Source organism: Herpailurus yagouaroundi, unplaced genomic scaffold, assembly GCF_014898765.1.
Source record: "Herpailurus yagouaroundi ecotype Mexico unplaced genomic scaffold, PumYag 29, whole genome shotgun sequence".
Taxonomy (NCBI): domain Eukaryota; kingdom Metazoa; phylum Chordata; class Mammalia; order Carnivora; family Felidae; genus Herpailurus; species Herpailurus yagouaroundi.
The window spans coordinates 98798925-98816052 of record NW_024412377.1 but is presented as its reverse complement, the minus strand read 5'-3'; the positions used below and the strand labels follow the sequence as shown (position 1 = coordinate 98816052).

At 44.7% G+C, this 17128-nt stretch overlaps 1 protein-coding gene and 1 long non-coding RNA gene across 3 annotated transcripts in view; both read left to right on the top strand.

Annotated features, from left to right (window-relative positions):
- LOC121014215 (uncharacterized) overlaps window positions 1-3083 on the top strand; it is a 44429-nt gene extending 41346 nt beyond the window's left edge. Inside the window, exon 6 of the long non-coding RNA XR_005783112.1 lies at window positions 1683-3083. This is a non-coding gene — a long non-coding RNA (uncharacterized LOC121014215). The remainder of the gene's footprint in view (window positions 1-1682) is intronic.
- A 12676-nt stretch (window positions 3084-15759) lies between these two features.
- The window catches only part of PDE8B (phosphodiesterase 8B), a 270623-nt gene continuing 269254 nt past the window's right edge, over window positions 15760-17128 (top strand). The window contains exon 1 of one of the 2 annotated variants that reach the window (XM_040450253.1): window positions 15760-15893. In XM_040450253.1, the coding sequence (XP_040306187.1) occupies window positions 15858-15893 (36 nt within the window). In that variant the 5' untranslated portion in view covers window positions 15760-15857. The remainder of the gene's footprint in view (window positions 15894-17128) is intronic. The other variant, XM_040450228.1, reaches the window with a different exon arrangement.

The window sequence follows — 17128 nt, the reverse complement described above, 5'->3', positions numbered from 1 at the left end:
AGAACTGCCTGTGCAGCAACTGCCCCGCCTCTCAAGCCCTGGTGGGGCCCGTGCCTTCTGCCCCTCTGGCAGGACAGGTTTAGGAGCAGAGATTGATCTGGAAGGAATGGCAGGAGCAATTAGAGGGTGCTGTGGCAAAATTCAGTAATGTCTCCATGCACAGAAACAGCCTTTGAGGGTGTGCCTAAGACGGAGGAAAGAATGGATGTGTGTCCACCAAGTGGACAGAGTGAACTTTACCCCAGTTGCTTGGTCTGCTGTGGAGTGGACTAGGGGCCTTGGCCCTATCAAAGGTCTCCCTCCATGACCTCCCAGGGCCTCAAATCCAGACACAGTATCTCTAATGTGGGGTCCTCTTCCTACCCTGAAATGAAATGAAAGCTCCACCTGGGTCCCAGCAAATCTGGGCCTCTGGTGGGGCCTCCTGTCGCAAGGTTTTCAACCATGTTTTTCAGCCTCTGACCCCAGAGTAATCTCAACTTCCTTGTACTCAGTTCAGAAGATGTTTGCTATTCGGGATTCTGATGCAGAGGCTTGATAAGAGAGGCCTCAGGCCTTCTGAGTTAGTAAACCAACAGAGTCCAAGGATTTGAAAACTGAGAAGCCTAAGGACAGCCACGCCCTGAGAGGTGGCACAGTGCCAGCTCCTGTCACCTGAAATCTTCCAGGATATTTAGAAATGGGTGTTTGCGTGATTTTACTACATTTACTTCGGATGTCTTGTTCGATTTGTTTTTGAAACAAGGGTTTCCCATAGCACCAACAAAATCGGATCTGTGTTTTATTGAATCTACTGGAGTTCCTATGCTTGACTTGGTTTTGCTTTCTAGCTCTGTGTCAATTTTCTCAGTCAATTTAGGTAAAACTGGCACAGAATAAGCTGTTGTGTAGAAATACAGTGTGGGAAAACGAGAACATCTTCTAAGCTGCCCTGATATCTCACCCCTAACTGGCCTACAGGTGTGAGAGCTGCTTGGGGAGGAAGGGGCTGTCTTCATGTGCAGCAGCTGGGGGGCCAGGCCTTTACAAATCCTTTTGTAACAGCCCAGCTTAGACCAATGTTGACAGCCTGTGTATGTGTTTTCAGCTAGTCTCACATGCTTCCCATGGGTGATTGTGTCAAGTGCTTCCTACTGGATGCTAGGGGTGGAGGTGAGGGCTAAGGGCAAAGGAGGAGTGAATTAGAGCCATTTCCATCACCCAGAAAGTACACAAGTAACACAAGGCTATGGGAAAGAAAAGTTTGGTAGTAAGGAAACACTAAGTGGACTCCACAGGCTCAGGGTATAACTGGACAAGCTCTAGGTTTCATACTGGGATGCTGGTGTCACTTAGTAATCCCTTTCCCAAGGTTCATTGGAAGGTGGTTTGGGACAGGTGCATGAAAGGTGTTGCCAGATAGTCCAGGGTGCAAATGCTTCCTTATTAGCTCTGTGATCTTGGGAAGGTACTTAAACCTTCTAGGCTTCAGTTCCCACGTCTGTAGAAGGGAGGTACTGAGCCTGTCACATAGGGTTAATGTGGGAGGTGAATGAGATTAGGAAAACAAACCATGTCTGTAGCACTGAGCACATAGTAGGGATTCCCTTCTTGGACTGGGGATCAGAGAACCCCACAGAAGTCCTGCTTTTAAGTCTTAGCCCAGGTGGGTGCTTCACTTCTCTGAATTTTCTCTGTGACAGATGCAGAAGTTGGAAATCTGTATGCTGACTGAGGAGATATGATTGTGCTGATTAAGATGTGCAGTGAAGAGAGAAGTGAACCCCATGGCTCAGCGACACAGTGTGGACAGAGGAATTGTCTTCATGAACAAGTGTTGGAAGAGAAGACCTGAGGAACCCAGAAACATGGCCGGCCTGATCCTCGCCATGCTGTCCAAGATAGAGCTGGCTTAGGTGGGGTGCCTCTGCCAGGACTGTTTCTGCCTTAATCCTGCCTTGAAGGCTCAGGTGAACCTGATTTTGTCTTGGGGTTCAGGGAGGGAACATCAAGATATGGTAGAGGATACATAGCACACTTTACCCTGAGCCAGAATCCCCGGGACAAGACCCTAGCCCCTTCTCCTGACTCCTAACCCCCAGCTGCCAGCTACCCACAATCCTCTGGGTGTCTTCCTGTGGAAGGTGAAGACTCAGCTAGGAAAAGAATTGAGCGATACTGTTGTCAAGGGGGATTTCACAGGGGTGTTCCATTGGCCACTGGGAGAAAAACGTGTATTAAAATTTTTTTCTGAGGAAATTGAAATCCAAACATCTGCCTAACCAAGCCTAGATGGAAAGTGAATCTTGACTCCATATTAAACACATCAGTCCTGAAAGAGAAGGATAAGTCCTTACGTTAATAGGAGCAGTGAGGCTTCTCTGCAGGTTTTAGAGTAGTTCTGAGTAAAAAACAAGAGTGGTCAGAATCCATTAAGAATCTGAAAATATAGTATAGCTGAGAACTCTGCTCTCCTCCTTTACTAAATTATTTATCTGGGCTACTGATAATTAATTTATCGAATTCCCTAGTTTCCCCACCCTCTCATTTATACATGTGGTTTCTCAGCAATGGACAGGGAAGGGAGTCTGAGACACAGGGAGTCATGGGTGGTCTATACTCTGGATGGCGACTAATTGAGACTTGGCTGTCTTTCATGATATGCCTTTTATGGATGGAGGCAAAAGAAGTACTCAGTGATCTCAAGGAATACTCCAGGGTCTCCCAGCCAGTTTGGCTAGGAAAAACTGACCAATAAGTAAACATTGACTGAGTACCTACTCTGTGGCAGGCACAGTGTAAGGCTTTGGGTATACATGGTCCCTGCCTTCACAGAACTCAGTCTGGCGAGGAAGGTAGATTTTTAAACAAATAAACACACCAACTTGCATAATTTGCAGATTGTGATGAATGAGGAACTACTATGAGACAGTTAACAGTGGGGATATGATACAGATAGGGGAGTTGGGGTCAAGAAAGTTCTCTCTGACGAGGTGACAGATAAAGCCTAGAACACTGCTTCTCAAATTGCAATGTGCATCAGAATCACCTGGAGAGTTTGTTAAAAAAATAAAAAAGGTTCTCTGGGTACCCTCCCCACCAGAGTTTCTGATTCAGTAGGTCTGATGTGGGTCCCAAAACTCTGTGTTTCTAATAAATTACTGGATGATACTGAGATTGCTGGTTTGGAGGTCACACTTTGAGAACCATGAGGCTGGAGGATTGGTAGGAACTAGCCAGGTAAAGAGAGTGGAGGGAACACCAGTACAACAGAGGGGGCAGCATGTACAAATGCCCCAGTGTGGAAGAGATCTTGGGGGCTTCAGGTAATGGAAAGTGTGTCTACAAGGCAGTGAATTGGTGAACCTGTAGTGATGAGGTAATGTTAGAGGTGTACCTGATGAGGTAATGTTAGAGAGGAAATTAGTTAGAAATTTCCTATCCTGATACTCACTCCAACAGAAACACTCCAGGGGTACTTTGTCTAAGATTAATGGTTCCATTGACCCTTGGAGATGTCCTACTGCAACATGGGGCTAATGGAATAGTGCTGACCCTGAGACAGTGTGAAGATTCAAAATGGTGAGGTATGCAAAGGGCTGAGCACAGAGCAAATGCTCAGTCTATTCTAGATGTCTGTCCTCCCACCTTCCCTGACTCAAAACTTGGCCCTGTCTATAGTTTAGCTATAAGAGGACATGATCCTGAATTTGTGCTAAGGTGCTAACCTATAGCTTCAAGCAAAAAGAGTTAATGTCGAAGTGACCCATGGTATCTAAACTGGGATAAGGTTAAATAGTTGGGTATAGATAAGAAATCTGGACACCACTTCCAAAGAGCAGGTGTGCATGTGTGTTTTCTTACATCTCATGCAATTCATAAATGTCACGGATTTTAAATCAAAGAAAGCATGGATTGGGTTTTGGAGCCAAAGTGCACAGTTGACATTATGCCAATTCAATTTAGACCACATTTACTCAGTGCTCGCTCTGTGCCAGGTGCTATTCTAGGTGTTGGGAAGACAGAAGTAGGTGATCAAAGCTAGGTCCCTGCTCTTGAAGAGCTTCTACGCTCACTGGGATATGGGCGTATAAGTAACGTAGAGCAATGGGATAAAAGCCACAACAAAGATCTGTACAAGGGCAATAAAAACTCAGGAGACAGCAGTTTTGCTGGGGGGTAGTCAGAGAAAGTCAGAGACAGAAAGTGACATCAGAGCCAAATCTAGAAAGGAAATATCTAGAGAATGAGCAGAACTGAAGGATAGATGAACAAACCTCCTTTAAGAACTTTTTTGTTATTGTTTTAAGCTCTGACCTAAATCATCATTATGAGCTTCTAGAAGATACATGGCCACATGGTGTTGAATTTGATTTAAAATATTGCATAAACTATTATATATAGAAACACATATGGAAACAATCTGAAAATATTTCTCCTCAAATATAGTGCCATTTGCTTTTATGAATTTGCTATTTCTGGATGAAAAAGTGAAATATGATTTGATCTTCTGAGAATCAGAAGAAACTGTATCGCCCTCCCAAGTAAAAATCATTTTGGTGGTTAATTCATTCATTTATGTAGTCAGTCAGCAAACATTTAGTTAGAAATTTCAGTTTTTGAAGCACTGCCATTGAGGCCATTGAGGGGCAACAAAGATATATAAGATACTGTCCTGCCCTCAGGATTCCTCAGGGGTTTAGAAGTGAGAAAAACACCTGAATGCAAATAATTCTAACACAAGTAGGTGACAAGTAATACGAGTGAGTACAAATAAAATAATCCAAGTATCTTGAGGAGAACAAGCTATCTCTTGATTGGAATAGTCATAGAAAGCTTGAGAATTTACGGACAAGCAATTTGCGCTAGGGCTTTTATAATGAGAAGGCATTGGACATATAGAAACCAGGGCAGGGAAGATATTTCAGACAGAGGTAGATTTGTGAAGAAAAAGGCTGGGAGATCACTGAGAAATGGCACTTTTCCATGTTTACAAGTATGATTTGGGGAAAGAACTGGAATAGGTAGATGTCAGCCTCACAGTCAAGTATGAACTTGATTCCACTGGCTGTGACTTCTTAGAATTTGAAATGCCAAGCATCTGTCACTAGGTTTCTTGTACACTTGTTTTAGTTGGTATCTCAGGCCTGACCTTCAACTTGGCATAATTTCATCCAGCCGATAGGATATGTTTTAAAAAGTCAGTCTGTCACATATGGACCCGCAAATGTATGGCCAACTAATCTTCGACAAAGCAGAAAAGAGTAGCCAATGGAAAAAAGGCAGTAACTTCAGCAAATGGTTCTGGGGGAATTGGACAGCGATATGCAGAAGGATGCAACTGAACCACTTTCTTACACCATACACAAAAATAAACTCAACATGGGTGAAAGACCTAAATGCAAGATAGGAAACCATCAAAATCCTACAGGAGAAAACAGGCAGCAACCTCTTTGACCTTCGCTTCAGCAGTTTCTTACTAGACATAAGGGAAATAAAAGTAAAAATCAAATATTGGGACTTCATCATGGTAAAAAGCTTCTGCACAGCAAAGGAAACGATCAACAAAACTAAAAGGCAACCAACAAATGGGAGAAAATATTTGCAAATGACATATCACATAAAGGGTTAGTATCCAAAATCTATAAAGAGCTTATCAAACTTAACACCCCCAAAACAAATAATCCACTGAAGAAATGGGCAGAAGGCATGAATAGACACTTTTCCAGACAAGACATCCAGATGGCTAACAGACACATGAAAAGATGCTCAACATCATTCATCATCAGGGAAATACAAATCAAAACTACGATGAGATACCATCTCACACCTGTCAGATGGGAAATTAACAACATTGGAAACAGCAGATGTTGGAGAGGATGCGGAGAAAGGGGGACATTTTTGCACTGTTGGGAATGCAAACTGGTGCAGTCACTCTGGAAAACAGTATGGAGGTTCCTCAAAAAATTAAAAATAGAACTACCCTCTAACCTAGCAATTGCACTACTAGGTATTTATCCAAAGGATACAAAAATGCTGATCCAAAGGGACACATGCACCCCAATGTTTATAGCAGCACTATCAACAATAGGCAATAGTGCTATCAACAATAGCCAAAATAGCCAAATTTAGGGAAAGAGCCCAAATGTCCATTAACTGATGAATAGATACAGAATAAGAGAGATATATATATATATATATATATATATATATATATATGGAATACTAAGCAATCATAAAGAATCAAATCTTGCCATTTGCAACAACGTGGATGGAACTAGAGTACATTATGCTAAATGAAATAAGGCAGGCAGAGAAAGATAAATATCATGATTTCACTCATATGTGGAATTTAAGAAAAACCACAGATGAACATAGGGGAAGGTAAGGAAAAATAAGATAAAAACAGAGAGAGAGAGAGGCAAACCATAAGAGAGTCTTAAAATACAGAGAACAAACTGAGGGTTGCTAGAGGGCAGGTGGTTGGGGAATGGGCTAATTGGGTGATGGGCATTAAGGAGGGCCCCTGTTGGCATGAGCCCTGGGTGCTATATGTAAGTGATGAATCACTGGGTTCTACTCCTGAAACCAATACCACACTGTATTTTAAATAAGTTGAAGTTAAATTAATTAAAAAATCAGTCTGTGTCTGCCGATAGTAATATAATCACAACGTGGCTCCAAATTGCCATAAAGGCCAGGAATTGAAAGTAGATCTTATTCTTCAGGAACTTATGATTCCATGTCTGGAGTTTGAAAGAGAAGGGTTTCGTATTAGAGTCCCTTCAGGAAACAGATGAAGTCTTTTCCTCCACAAGTGTTGACAGGTGTAGTTACAACAACAAGGGATGGTGCAGTATCCATGAGCTAGTGAGAGTTGCGAAGCTGTTACCATCTGTAGGCTGATGGTAACATCCTTAGGACAGGGGACATAGCAAACATTGGAACTTGGAAAGAGCTCTGTGCTGCCATGGAGTCACATAGCTACTGCCCATGTTGTTCCTAATGGCTAGAGGGCAAGGGGCACATTGCTTCATTCTGTACAGCCCACCTCCCAGGGCACAGGGTAGGGAAGGAAGGATGTACAGCCCATCTGGAGGAGCAGACAGAGAGTATCCGGCACAATCCTTTTTAGCTTTAATATTTCCATGATTCCCAAACCATCCAAACTTCAGTAAACCTTCATTTAACAAATCTGTTCCAAAAACCAATGTTGTTCTCAGAAATTTATAAAGAATAAGAAGTACAGGGAATTGATTAGGTAGAGAGATGAATGGGTAGATGGTGAAGGAGTCTTTGGCTGAGATAGTTGACTGAGTAGTAACTCAACCAGATTGCAAGGTTGGTGAACACAGGGACAAGGCTGGTCTTGTACATTGTCAAATCCTCGATGCCCTACAATGTGCCTGGATCTTAGTATATCCCAATAAATGTCTGTATGACTGATGTGATAGATGAAACATCAAGAATACCAAGCAATGTAAAATGTGCATCTGGGAGTCTCAGGACAGGAGAATCCAAAATTAGGGTCAGGAACTAACACTTTGGAACTAGGAGAAGAAGGTGATGACTGTGTCTGGTTTTCTGCCTCTTTAGGTCAAAGCTTCTAGCACCACTCAGGGAACAAAGGTATTGGGAGATACAGAATGGCCTTTTTGCTTTGTTTAAACAATCTTTCCATCTTTTTCAGTCATTTGAAAGGACAACATTATAACTCCTGCAACCCAACTTCAATTAATTCATCTATTCATTCAGTGAACATTTACTAAGTGCTTATTTTGTGCCTGGGAATCCAAAATTAAGACAGATACAAACTCAGCCCTCAAGGAGCTTAGTCTGGTAGGAGCTACAGATGTGGCATTAGGAAAGTATAGTACTTGTGTTAGCTTGTGTTAGCTGTGGGGAGCACGGGCCACTGTGGGAGAAATAGGCGAACATCCTACACAGGCTGGAGGTCTCAGCCTAGGAAAGCTGAGTCCTGAAGCACTTTTCCATCTGTTTACTTTATCCCTGGCATTGCTCCCCACCCCCCCAACCCCCAGTAAGTAAGGAAGTAGTAAGTAAATAAATGACACTTAATAAAAATTCCTAGCTGAGGTAACACTTTGATTTGGATGCATTCACATCAAAGTGCTATAAGCCAATCCGTGAGCACAGGTGGGGAGTTCAGTCCTTCCTCAACTTAGAGAAGAGAAGCAAGAGGTCAGGAGAGCACAGAATGGGCATCTGGATTGAAAAGAGGAGAGGACAGGTGAAAAAGGGAGGCAGGGGGCCTCACTGACTTCAGAATTTGGAGGAGGCTATTTAACTTGAACTGTTGACAAACAGGTGGACAATACATGAGGAGGCTTGTTTGCTTACTTGTGATTGCAGGTTTGTTTTTTAGCTTCTAGTAACTGAATGTAGGGTACACAGTATTAACACTGGTCCACCTGATTTACAAAGGCTCATGGCTGACTTCAAAACATGGACAGTTCTCTTACAAAATTGCTTCATTCCCAGAGGTTTTGTTAATTGGGACATTTCTTGTCTTTAACTTGAGTATTATGCTAGCAATCAAAGGAAAAACATAAGTTGGGGAGGAGGAGTGGAGGGTAGGGGGAGAAATAGAGTGTTGGTAAGAATCTAAGGGCAATGGCTTTTTAATTTATCTGTATCTATAGTTTTATATCCAAATTTTTATTTATTTATTTATTTATTTATTTATTTATTTATTTATTTTTAATATATTTTTTTCAACGTTTATTTATTTTTGGGACAGAGAGAGACAGAGCATGAACGGGGGAGGGGCAGAGAAAGAGGGAGACACAGAATAGGAAACAGGCTCCAGGCTCTGAGCCATCAGCCCAGAGCCCGATGCGGGGCTCGAACTCACAGACCGCGAGATCGTGACCTGGCTGAAGTCGGACGCTTAACCGACTGCGCCACCCAGGCGCCCCTATATCCAAATTTTTAAAAGCCTGCTAAGAATTTGATTGAAATGCATTTTAATTCTTAAATTTGAGAAACAAAAGTATTTTTTAACTACTACTCCCTGTCTCTATCTCATTTTTTTAAAGGAGGAATAATCTTCCAGCCCCAGAAAGTTTTCCTGGGTTAAGAGTGTGTGTGTGTGTGTGTGTGTGTGTGTGTGTGTGTGTGTGTAGAGCTGTCTTTCATCTTCCGTTAAAAACATTACTTTTGTTAGGGAGTAATTCTCTATTTGTCATCTTTAAGGGGTTGAGAGTTTTGATGTCCTTGCCTGGAAGAAATTAGGCTGGAATCAACCTCTGGCTGGAGGGCAGGTTGTCTTACTTTCCATCTGCTGGAGTTTCCTTTGTGCACTCCTCTCTGTGTTTACTCTTGAAAGTCTTTGAGGCTGGATCCTTAGCTCTCCTGCTCAGTGCTTCCTTTTGTATCTATGTATTGACGATGGCTGAATCTTTAGCTTCAACCCAAACATTTCCCATCACCTGCAGACCTCTTTCCTCTTACCTACTAGATATCTTTCCTCTGTGTTCCATAGACACCTCAGATCCAACAGACTCAAACTGTCACTGGAGTGCTTGCTTTGAGTAGCACCGGCCTTAGTGGGAGATACTGCATCTAGCAGTCGCTCACTCACAGCCCATTCATTACCAAGTCCTATTCTATTCTATCTCCTAGTGTCTTTCCTGTTCTCCTCCTGCCCTTCCATTCCTAAAACCCTTGATCTTCAGGCTCTTTTCAGCTCCTTCTGAATTGTTATTAATTATTTTATTATCCTCATTAGTCTTCTCCAACCCATGCTTTCCTCCACCAACAGATATATCTTGGTAATGTGCAAATTTCTATGTCTTTTCCTGTAAAATCATTTGGGAGTTTTCCATTTTCTAGCTCTTCATAGCAGTGGACAACTTGTTAAAATAGTTTCATTCTCTTTGGTGGTTTTCTTCCTTCTGTATGACCTTGGCTCCTGAGGTTCTTTGCTAGCAACTGCTCTTCTGCTTGACCTATAACAGTTGGCAGGTGCAGAGTGTGGGTTCTATGCCCTTGCCCTCTTCCCCGTTCTGATTATATGGCCTCCTTTGGTGACCTTATCTAGTCCCATGGCTTCTGGTGGGAGCTACACACTGATGACTCCCAAAGTGATGACTCCAGTCTGCCCTTTCTGCTGAGCTCAAGACATATAGATCCATCTGCCCCCTTGACAAGCTCATTTGCATATCTAATAGAGACTTGAACTGAACAAGGCCAAAGCAGGGCTCTTGCTTTCCCACCCATTCTTTTCCTGCTCTTCTTCCACCTTTCCCTATCTCAGTAAATGATACCTCCATCCCCCCAACTGCCCAGACAAAAAACTTTGGAACTATTGTTGCTTCTTCTCCCCTCACTCCACTCCCCACATGTACTTCATCACAAGTCCTGTCAGCCTTACGTTGAACATGAATGCATCCTGAAGCCAACACTTCTAGCAGTCCGCACCGCTTTCTCCCTGGTTGTCCCCAGCTCTTGTTGGCTCACTCCAGCAGCCTCCTACTGACCTACCAGCTTCCACCCTTGATTGCCTAGGATTGATTCTTTACAAGGTGGTCAGAGTGATTTTCCCAAAAGTCATATTGTGTTTCTTCTCTGCTTAAAACCATCTCAAGGCTTCCCGTTGCATTTGGCTACACTAGCTTCTTGTCTCTCGAATTTGCCAAGCTCTTTCCTGCCATGAGGATTTTGCATGTGCTATCCCCCTGTCTGGCATCCTCCTCCCCTACATCTTTGCATTCCCAGCTCCATGGGGGTAATTCACATCTCAGTTCAAATATCCCTTCCCAGAGAACCCTTTTCTGACCTCCCAAACTAAAGTGGCTTACCCTTCAGTCTCTTTCTCTTGTAGTAATTTATTTTTTTATCTTCATATCATAATAAAATGATCTTTTATTTTCCTTCTTTTTCTTGTTAATTATCTTTCTTCCCTTCACTAGAACATAAGCATCATGACAATATGGATTCATGTTATTGACAATCTATTCTTAGCACCTAAAATCATTCCTGGCATGTAATATTTGGTCAGAAGTATCTGTTGGGTGGATGAATGAATGTATAGTTGATGCTTGAACAACACAGGGATTAGGAGCACTGACACCCCTCTCTCCCTCCACACAGTCAAAAATCCACTTGAAACTTTTGCTCCCCCAAAACTTAGCTACTAATAGCCTACTGTTGACTGGAAGCCTTAATGATAACATACACTGTTGATTAACATGTATTTTGTATGTTATATGTATTATATACTGTGTTCTTATAATGGAGTAACCTAGAGAAAAGACAGTGTTATGAAAACAGTAAGGAAGAGAAAATATATTTATAGTATACTATACTGTATTTACTGAAAAAAAATCTATGTGTAAGTAGACCCCTTACAGTTCAAACCCATATTCAAGGATCAACTATAAAATTGAACAACTTTGCCTCTGTTAGAAATACCTCTGGGAATGCAAGCTGGTGCAGCCACTCTGGAAAACAGTATGGGGGTTCCTCAAAAAACTAAAAGTAGAACTACCCTATGACCCAGCAATTGTACTACTGGGCAATTATGCAAGGGATACAGGTGTGCTGTTTTGAAGGGACACACGAACTCCCATGTTTATAGCAGCACTTTCAACAATAGCCAAAGTATGGAAAGAGCCCGAATGTCCATCGATAGATGAATGGATAAAGAAGAGGTGGTATATATATATATATATATATATATATATATATATATATATATATAATGGAGTATTACTCAGCAATCAAAAAGAATGAAATCTTGCCATTTGCAACTACATGGATGGAACTGGAGGGTATTATGCTAAGCGAAATTAGAGAAAGACAAATATATGACTTCAATAATATGAGGACTTTAAGAGAAAAAACAGATGAACATAAGGGAAGGGACACAAAAATAATATAAAAACAGGGAGGGGGACAAAACAGAAGAGACTCATAAATATGGAGAACAAACTGAGGGTTACTGGAGGGGTTGTGGGAGGGGGGATGGGCTAAGTGGGTAAGGGACACTAAGGAATCTACTCCTGAAATCATTGTTGCACTATATGCTAACTAATTTGCATGTAAATTTTAAAAAAGAAAAAATAAATTAAAAAAAAATATCTCGGTAGCAGGGGGCGCCTGGGTGGCACAGTCAGTTAAACGTCTGACTTTGGCTCAGGTCATGATCTCACAGTTTGTGGGTTCAAGCCCCGTGTTGGGCTCTGCACTGACAGCTCAGAGCCTGCAGCCTGCTTCAGATTCTGTGTCTCCCAGTCTCTCTGCCCCTCCTCTGCTCATGCTCTGTCTGTCTGTCTCTCTCTCAAAAAAAAAAAAAAAAAATTAAAAAAAAGAAACACCTCGGTAGATAGATGATAGATAGATAGATAGATAGATAGATAGATGATAGATATGTTGGGTGTGGTATGAGTATCAATGAAGAGTGGGAGAGGCTCGGCTCTCAAACACACTTAAATGTGTGGCAGCTACTTGACAATGTGGCCTCTCCTCAGATACAAGTGCAAGGCTCTTATTGTTAATGTTTATGACCCCCTGCTAATAAATAATAATAGGCGATATTTTACTGATAACACTGAACTTCCAAGTCTACATTTAATCTTTGCAAATTTGTAATTCCAGACCACAGGGCTAATGCCCATCCATGTGATAATTCGCTTTTCCTCTCTCTTTCTGTCTTGAGCCATCCTGAGGTCAGGGATCCAGGCTGGAGAATGTCTGGGCTAGAATTATGTAGGAGATGTGTTTGGTTTCCTCAGAGTAGCTTTGGTTGAATTTGTGTGAGATTTCAATCTGATGAGGAAAAACGGGCTAGGATGCTGAAACTACTCATAGATTAGAATGAGGGAGGCCACAGGTGACCTCAAGTGTCCTCTCAAAATCTGTTCCTGTGTTGTCAGGAGGACAGTTAGGTACTGTTTGTGTATTCCCTTGGTTCAGGATAGGGATAGTGGCAATGGGATAATGCTATGCCCGCTAGATAGAAGAGTTACAAAAGGAGTTTAATACGTGTATTGCCAGTGACATTGATGATCACGGAAGGTAAACCATAGACTTCATTCTTCCAGAAATGACTCAACACTGGTAGCACTTGATTGTTCTGGTCTTTTGTATTGTGGCAATCACAGAAGCACTAGCTTGTCAGCAACATCAACATCTTCAGTCTTCAACGAATGACCAATGACATGTTCAAAGGACCCTAAATGGTGCACCTCTGTAGACTGGGAACTCTGTGCCTTTGGTTTCTTTTATTTTTTCCCCTTCTCTTTTTTCTTTCTTTCCTTTGTTTCAGTTCCCTTTTCTGCTCTTTCTGCCTCCTGTCTCCCCCCCCCTCCTTCCTTCTTTCTTTTCTTTTTCTTCCTCCCTTCTTCCCTCTCTTCTCCCTCCTTCTCTTCCTCTCTTTGAAAATTATACACTACTCCACAATACCCTTCAGGGTGCATGACGGGAAATGTCCAGTGGGTTATGTTTGGGCTCAATGTTGCTGTATTATCACAGGGATTGAAGAGAAAAGTTTTAAACATGAGGCATTCAAAGACACTTAAAATCTAATAAATATGTGCAAGCCCTCAGAACCCTGGCTAATAGTTTTGAGACACTGATTTTATGCGATATCTTGGGAACCATAGACAACTGCTGGCTGCCACAGGCATGTGCTGTGTGCAGATAGCCTGCTAGGACTTCTTGAGCAGCTCTTTTGGGAAATCCCCACATTTACAGGAGAAAATATGGCTTTCAGTTTTTCCTTTATAGATAATCAGAAAAGGGATTCAGAGCATTCAGTGTCTTTGCCTTTCCTCATTGTCTCTTTGTTGCTATTTTTCTCTTTCTTGTTTTTCTTTTAATCTACTTGCTTTACTTTCTCAAAACATCTGTATTTTTTGCTCGGGTCACTTTACCCTGCGTTTTCCAAACTGTCTTTTCGCTGGCTGGGTTATTTTTGTCTCAGACTTCTTACGTTCTTCTGTTGCTCTACCCCCACCAAATCTCAGTCTGAACTTGCCCTTTTACCTCCTGATGTCTTTGCTGCTTTGCTTTTCCTTGTCTTTACAGGGCCCGAAAAGGCTATGAGTATGACATAATGATGGATTTTGCTGCCAATTTAAATGACCTTAGCCCTTCTACCTTTTGCCTCCTCTTTTGCCTCCCTTTTTCAACTTTGGAAGGAGGAAGTGTATTAGTTGCAATTGTGCATAACACATACATTTAGTGGCTTGAAACAACCCACATTACCTCACAGCTACTGTGGGTCAGAAGTCTGAGCATGGCTTTATTGGGTCCTCTGTGTTAGCTGGGGCTATAATCTCATCTCAAGGTTTGAGTAGGAAAGGGTGCTCTTTCAAGCTGTCCTGGTTACTGGCAGGACTTAGTTACTTTTAGTCTTCTGGACTAGCGGCCTGAGTTTCTTACTGGCTCTTGGCCACAGGCCCCCTCAGTTCCTTGCCACATGGGCCTCTTCAACATGACTCTCTGCTTTATCAGAGCCAGCAAGGGAGAGTCTCCTCTCCTAGCAAGGCTATGTAACATAATCACTGAAGTGATATCCTGTCACCATATGCTATGGGTAGGAAGCAAGTCACAGGGTTCCTCCACACTCAGGGGGAGGGTATTCTATAAATGCACGGACACGAGGAGACGGCGATAAACAGTGGCCATATTAGAGTCTGCCTGCACAGAGAGGAGTGCTTTTGAGGGAAAATACTTTGAGCTCCTTAGGAAGAGACTATAAAGTCTATATTCATACATCTGCCATGCCTGATTGTTGGCGTGTATAGATTATGGCTAACAACAAAGTAATAATGTTTCTCTTTGTCTCTCTCCATGTCCTATGGACTAGTTTCATAGGATTTGTTTTCCTTGTCTGCCTTTAGAAATCTCATCAGCCTCTCTGGATGAGAAAGTCAGCAGGAAAAGACTGCTGTTGTTGATCTTGGTTTTAACTGGACCGACTCAGCCCTGTGGGCAGGGAAAAAGGAAAGGCCTTCGCAAATACTCTCTAGGTCTTTGTTAGAAATCCCTCCAACCTGAAGGAGCCAGGTGTGGGGCAGGCGCGATAATTACTACAAGCAATAAGCCAGGCTTATTTACAGCTGAGGCATTTAATTAGGTACAATTTATTACTTTAAAAAATTGTCTGCAAGCTTCATAGTAGTATCTGCCCAGATCTTTGATTCCAGCTCTTCAGTTTTGGAGTTGGGAGGCGGGGTGGAGCAGAAAGGGTGGCAGCACCTTTGGCTTGACTCACATCACTGTTGGTAAATTGTCTGCACTAAGACAGGGATAATCCTACCTGCCCCCACCCCCCACAACACGTACACAATGGGGTATCGTTTACACAATCATTTGAATACAAAGTTCTTCACTCTGAGGGCGACTGATCTTTATTATATATGCTATATTTTAGGTATTAATAATGACTAATGTCTCTGCCTTTTCAGTCTTTTAAAAATAATAACGTATACGAATTTGAATTGAGGAATGAGGCAAATCTGATCCTTCAGCGTTTTCTTGGGGGTAAGAGACTTAAGAAGAGTGGAGGCGGGTGGGCACGATGAGGAGAAAGCTCTGTGCCCGAACCCCGAGTCTCCAGCAGCCCCAGGTTGGGCAGCTCCAGCGAGACCCGGCTTCTCTCGAGGGGCGGGGGAGGCGCTGAAGGGGAGCCGAGCAGTTAGGGGGGCGCTAAGCGGGCTCGAAGTCGGGGCTCCACACCCCGGGAGGGGCGCTAGGACCCAGGCACCCGCCGGCCTCGGGACGTGCCTGGGGAGTGAAAGCTCTAAGAAGCTCAGGCTCGGGGCCAGAGTCCCTCGGAACGACCGGACCCTTCCCGTGGGCGCGAGGCGCGGGGTGCGGCGTGCGGCAGCCGCGTGCCCGCCGCTCGCATGGAGCAGACGCGCTGCCCGCCGAGCGCCGGCCAGGTGAGCCCCCCTGCGCGGGGTCCGCACGTCCCGCGGGCACAGCGCCCTGCGCCGTCCGAGACCGCCTCGTCCCCACCCCCCGCGCCGCGGGAGCGGGGGCCGGGCGGCGAGCGGGTTGTGCGCGCACAGTGCGCGGGCACCAGGCCAGAGCTGCCGCCCGAAGCCCCTCTCGGACACCCTCGCGGCTGAGGAGGGGTGTTTCTTCTTCCTCTCGGTCTCTGCGTGTCGCGGTGCCCCAGTGCCTTCTTGCTTCCCAGGAGGGGAGCACCTGGAGCGTCCGGTGTAGCCGCCCGGCTCATAATTCCGAGGGCTAACACGTCGCCCACCAGCAGCAGCCGGCCCTGCGGGGATGGCGCTGCGCAGCCGCCGCGCCTCTCTCTCTGGGGTTAGCCCGAGCCAGGGCTACGGACGCCGGGCGGGGGCCACGGGTTCCCGCTGCACCCCGAGCTGCCCACGCCTCTCTGCGCCGCCGCGGCGTCCCTGCTTTTCTGCTGTAGCTGCTCCCCTGCTCGGGCAGCGAACCGTAGCCAGCCCCAGCCGGAGGGGGGGGGGGTAGGGGGATGGGGGGCAAGAGGAGGCGTCCAGGGGCGGGAAGCCTCCGCGCCCTCGCTCGGGGTCCCGGACTCCTTGATCCCGGAGACCGGCTCCCACCCGCGCGCGCAGCTCCCCGGACAGCGCTCGCCGGGCACACAGACTGAGTGTGAGGTTTAAAGCACCCGCCTCTGGTGGGGGAGATGGAACGTGGGCGCAAAGGAGGCTCTCACGCCGTAGGGCATAGGAAAGCGCGGGTGAGGACAGCCTGCAGGTCAGGGAGGAGCGTTTCGTCCAAGGGGGAAGCTGCATCCACAAGCTGCCATTCTGAACTTGTGGGCGTTCTGCTGGGCGCCCGAGCGTCACCCGAGTGCACTTAGTTACCAGAATCAAGTAGACACGGGTCCCCGGACTGTTGCGGAAGATGAGGCTTGGCTAGTGGTCTAAAATCTGCAGCGGGCTCTCCTGTACCCTCAAGACTAGCCGTGCCCATCCATTCTGCTTCCGGCTCAATCTGACACCAGTTTGCAGTCTCCAAGTTACCAACTCCAGGGGGAAAAATAAAAGGTCGCTGAATAGTTGCTATGGGCGAGTGGCAGGCGGCGAGTTGCTAGGACTGCACGACCACTGCAGTTCAGTGGTGGGCATCTGCCTCCGAAACTTTTGCCAGCTGCCAGTTTACGGCAGTGGGGCGGTGTGTGTGT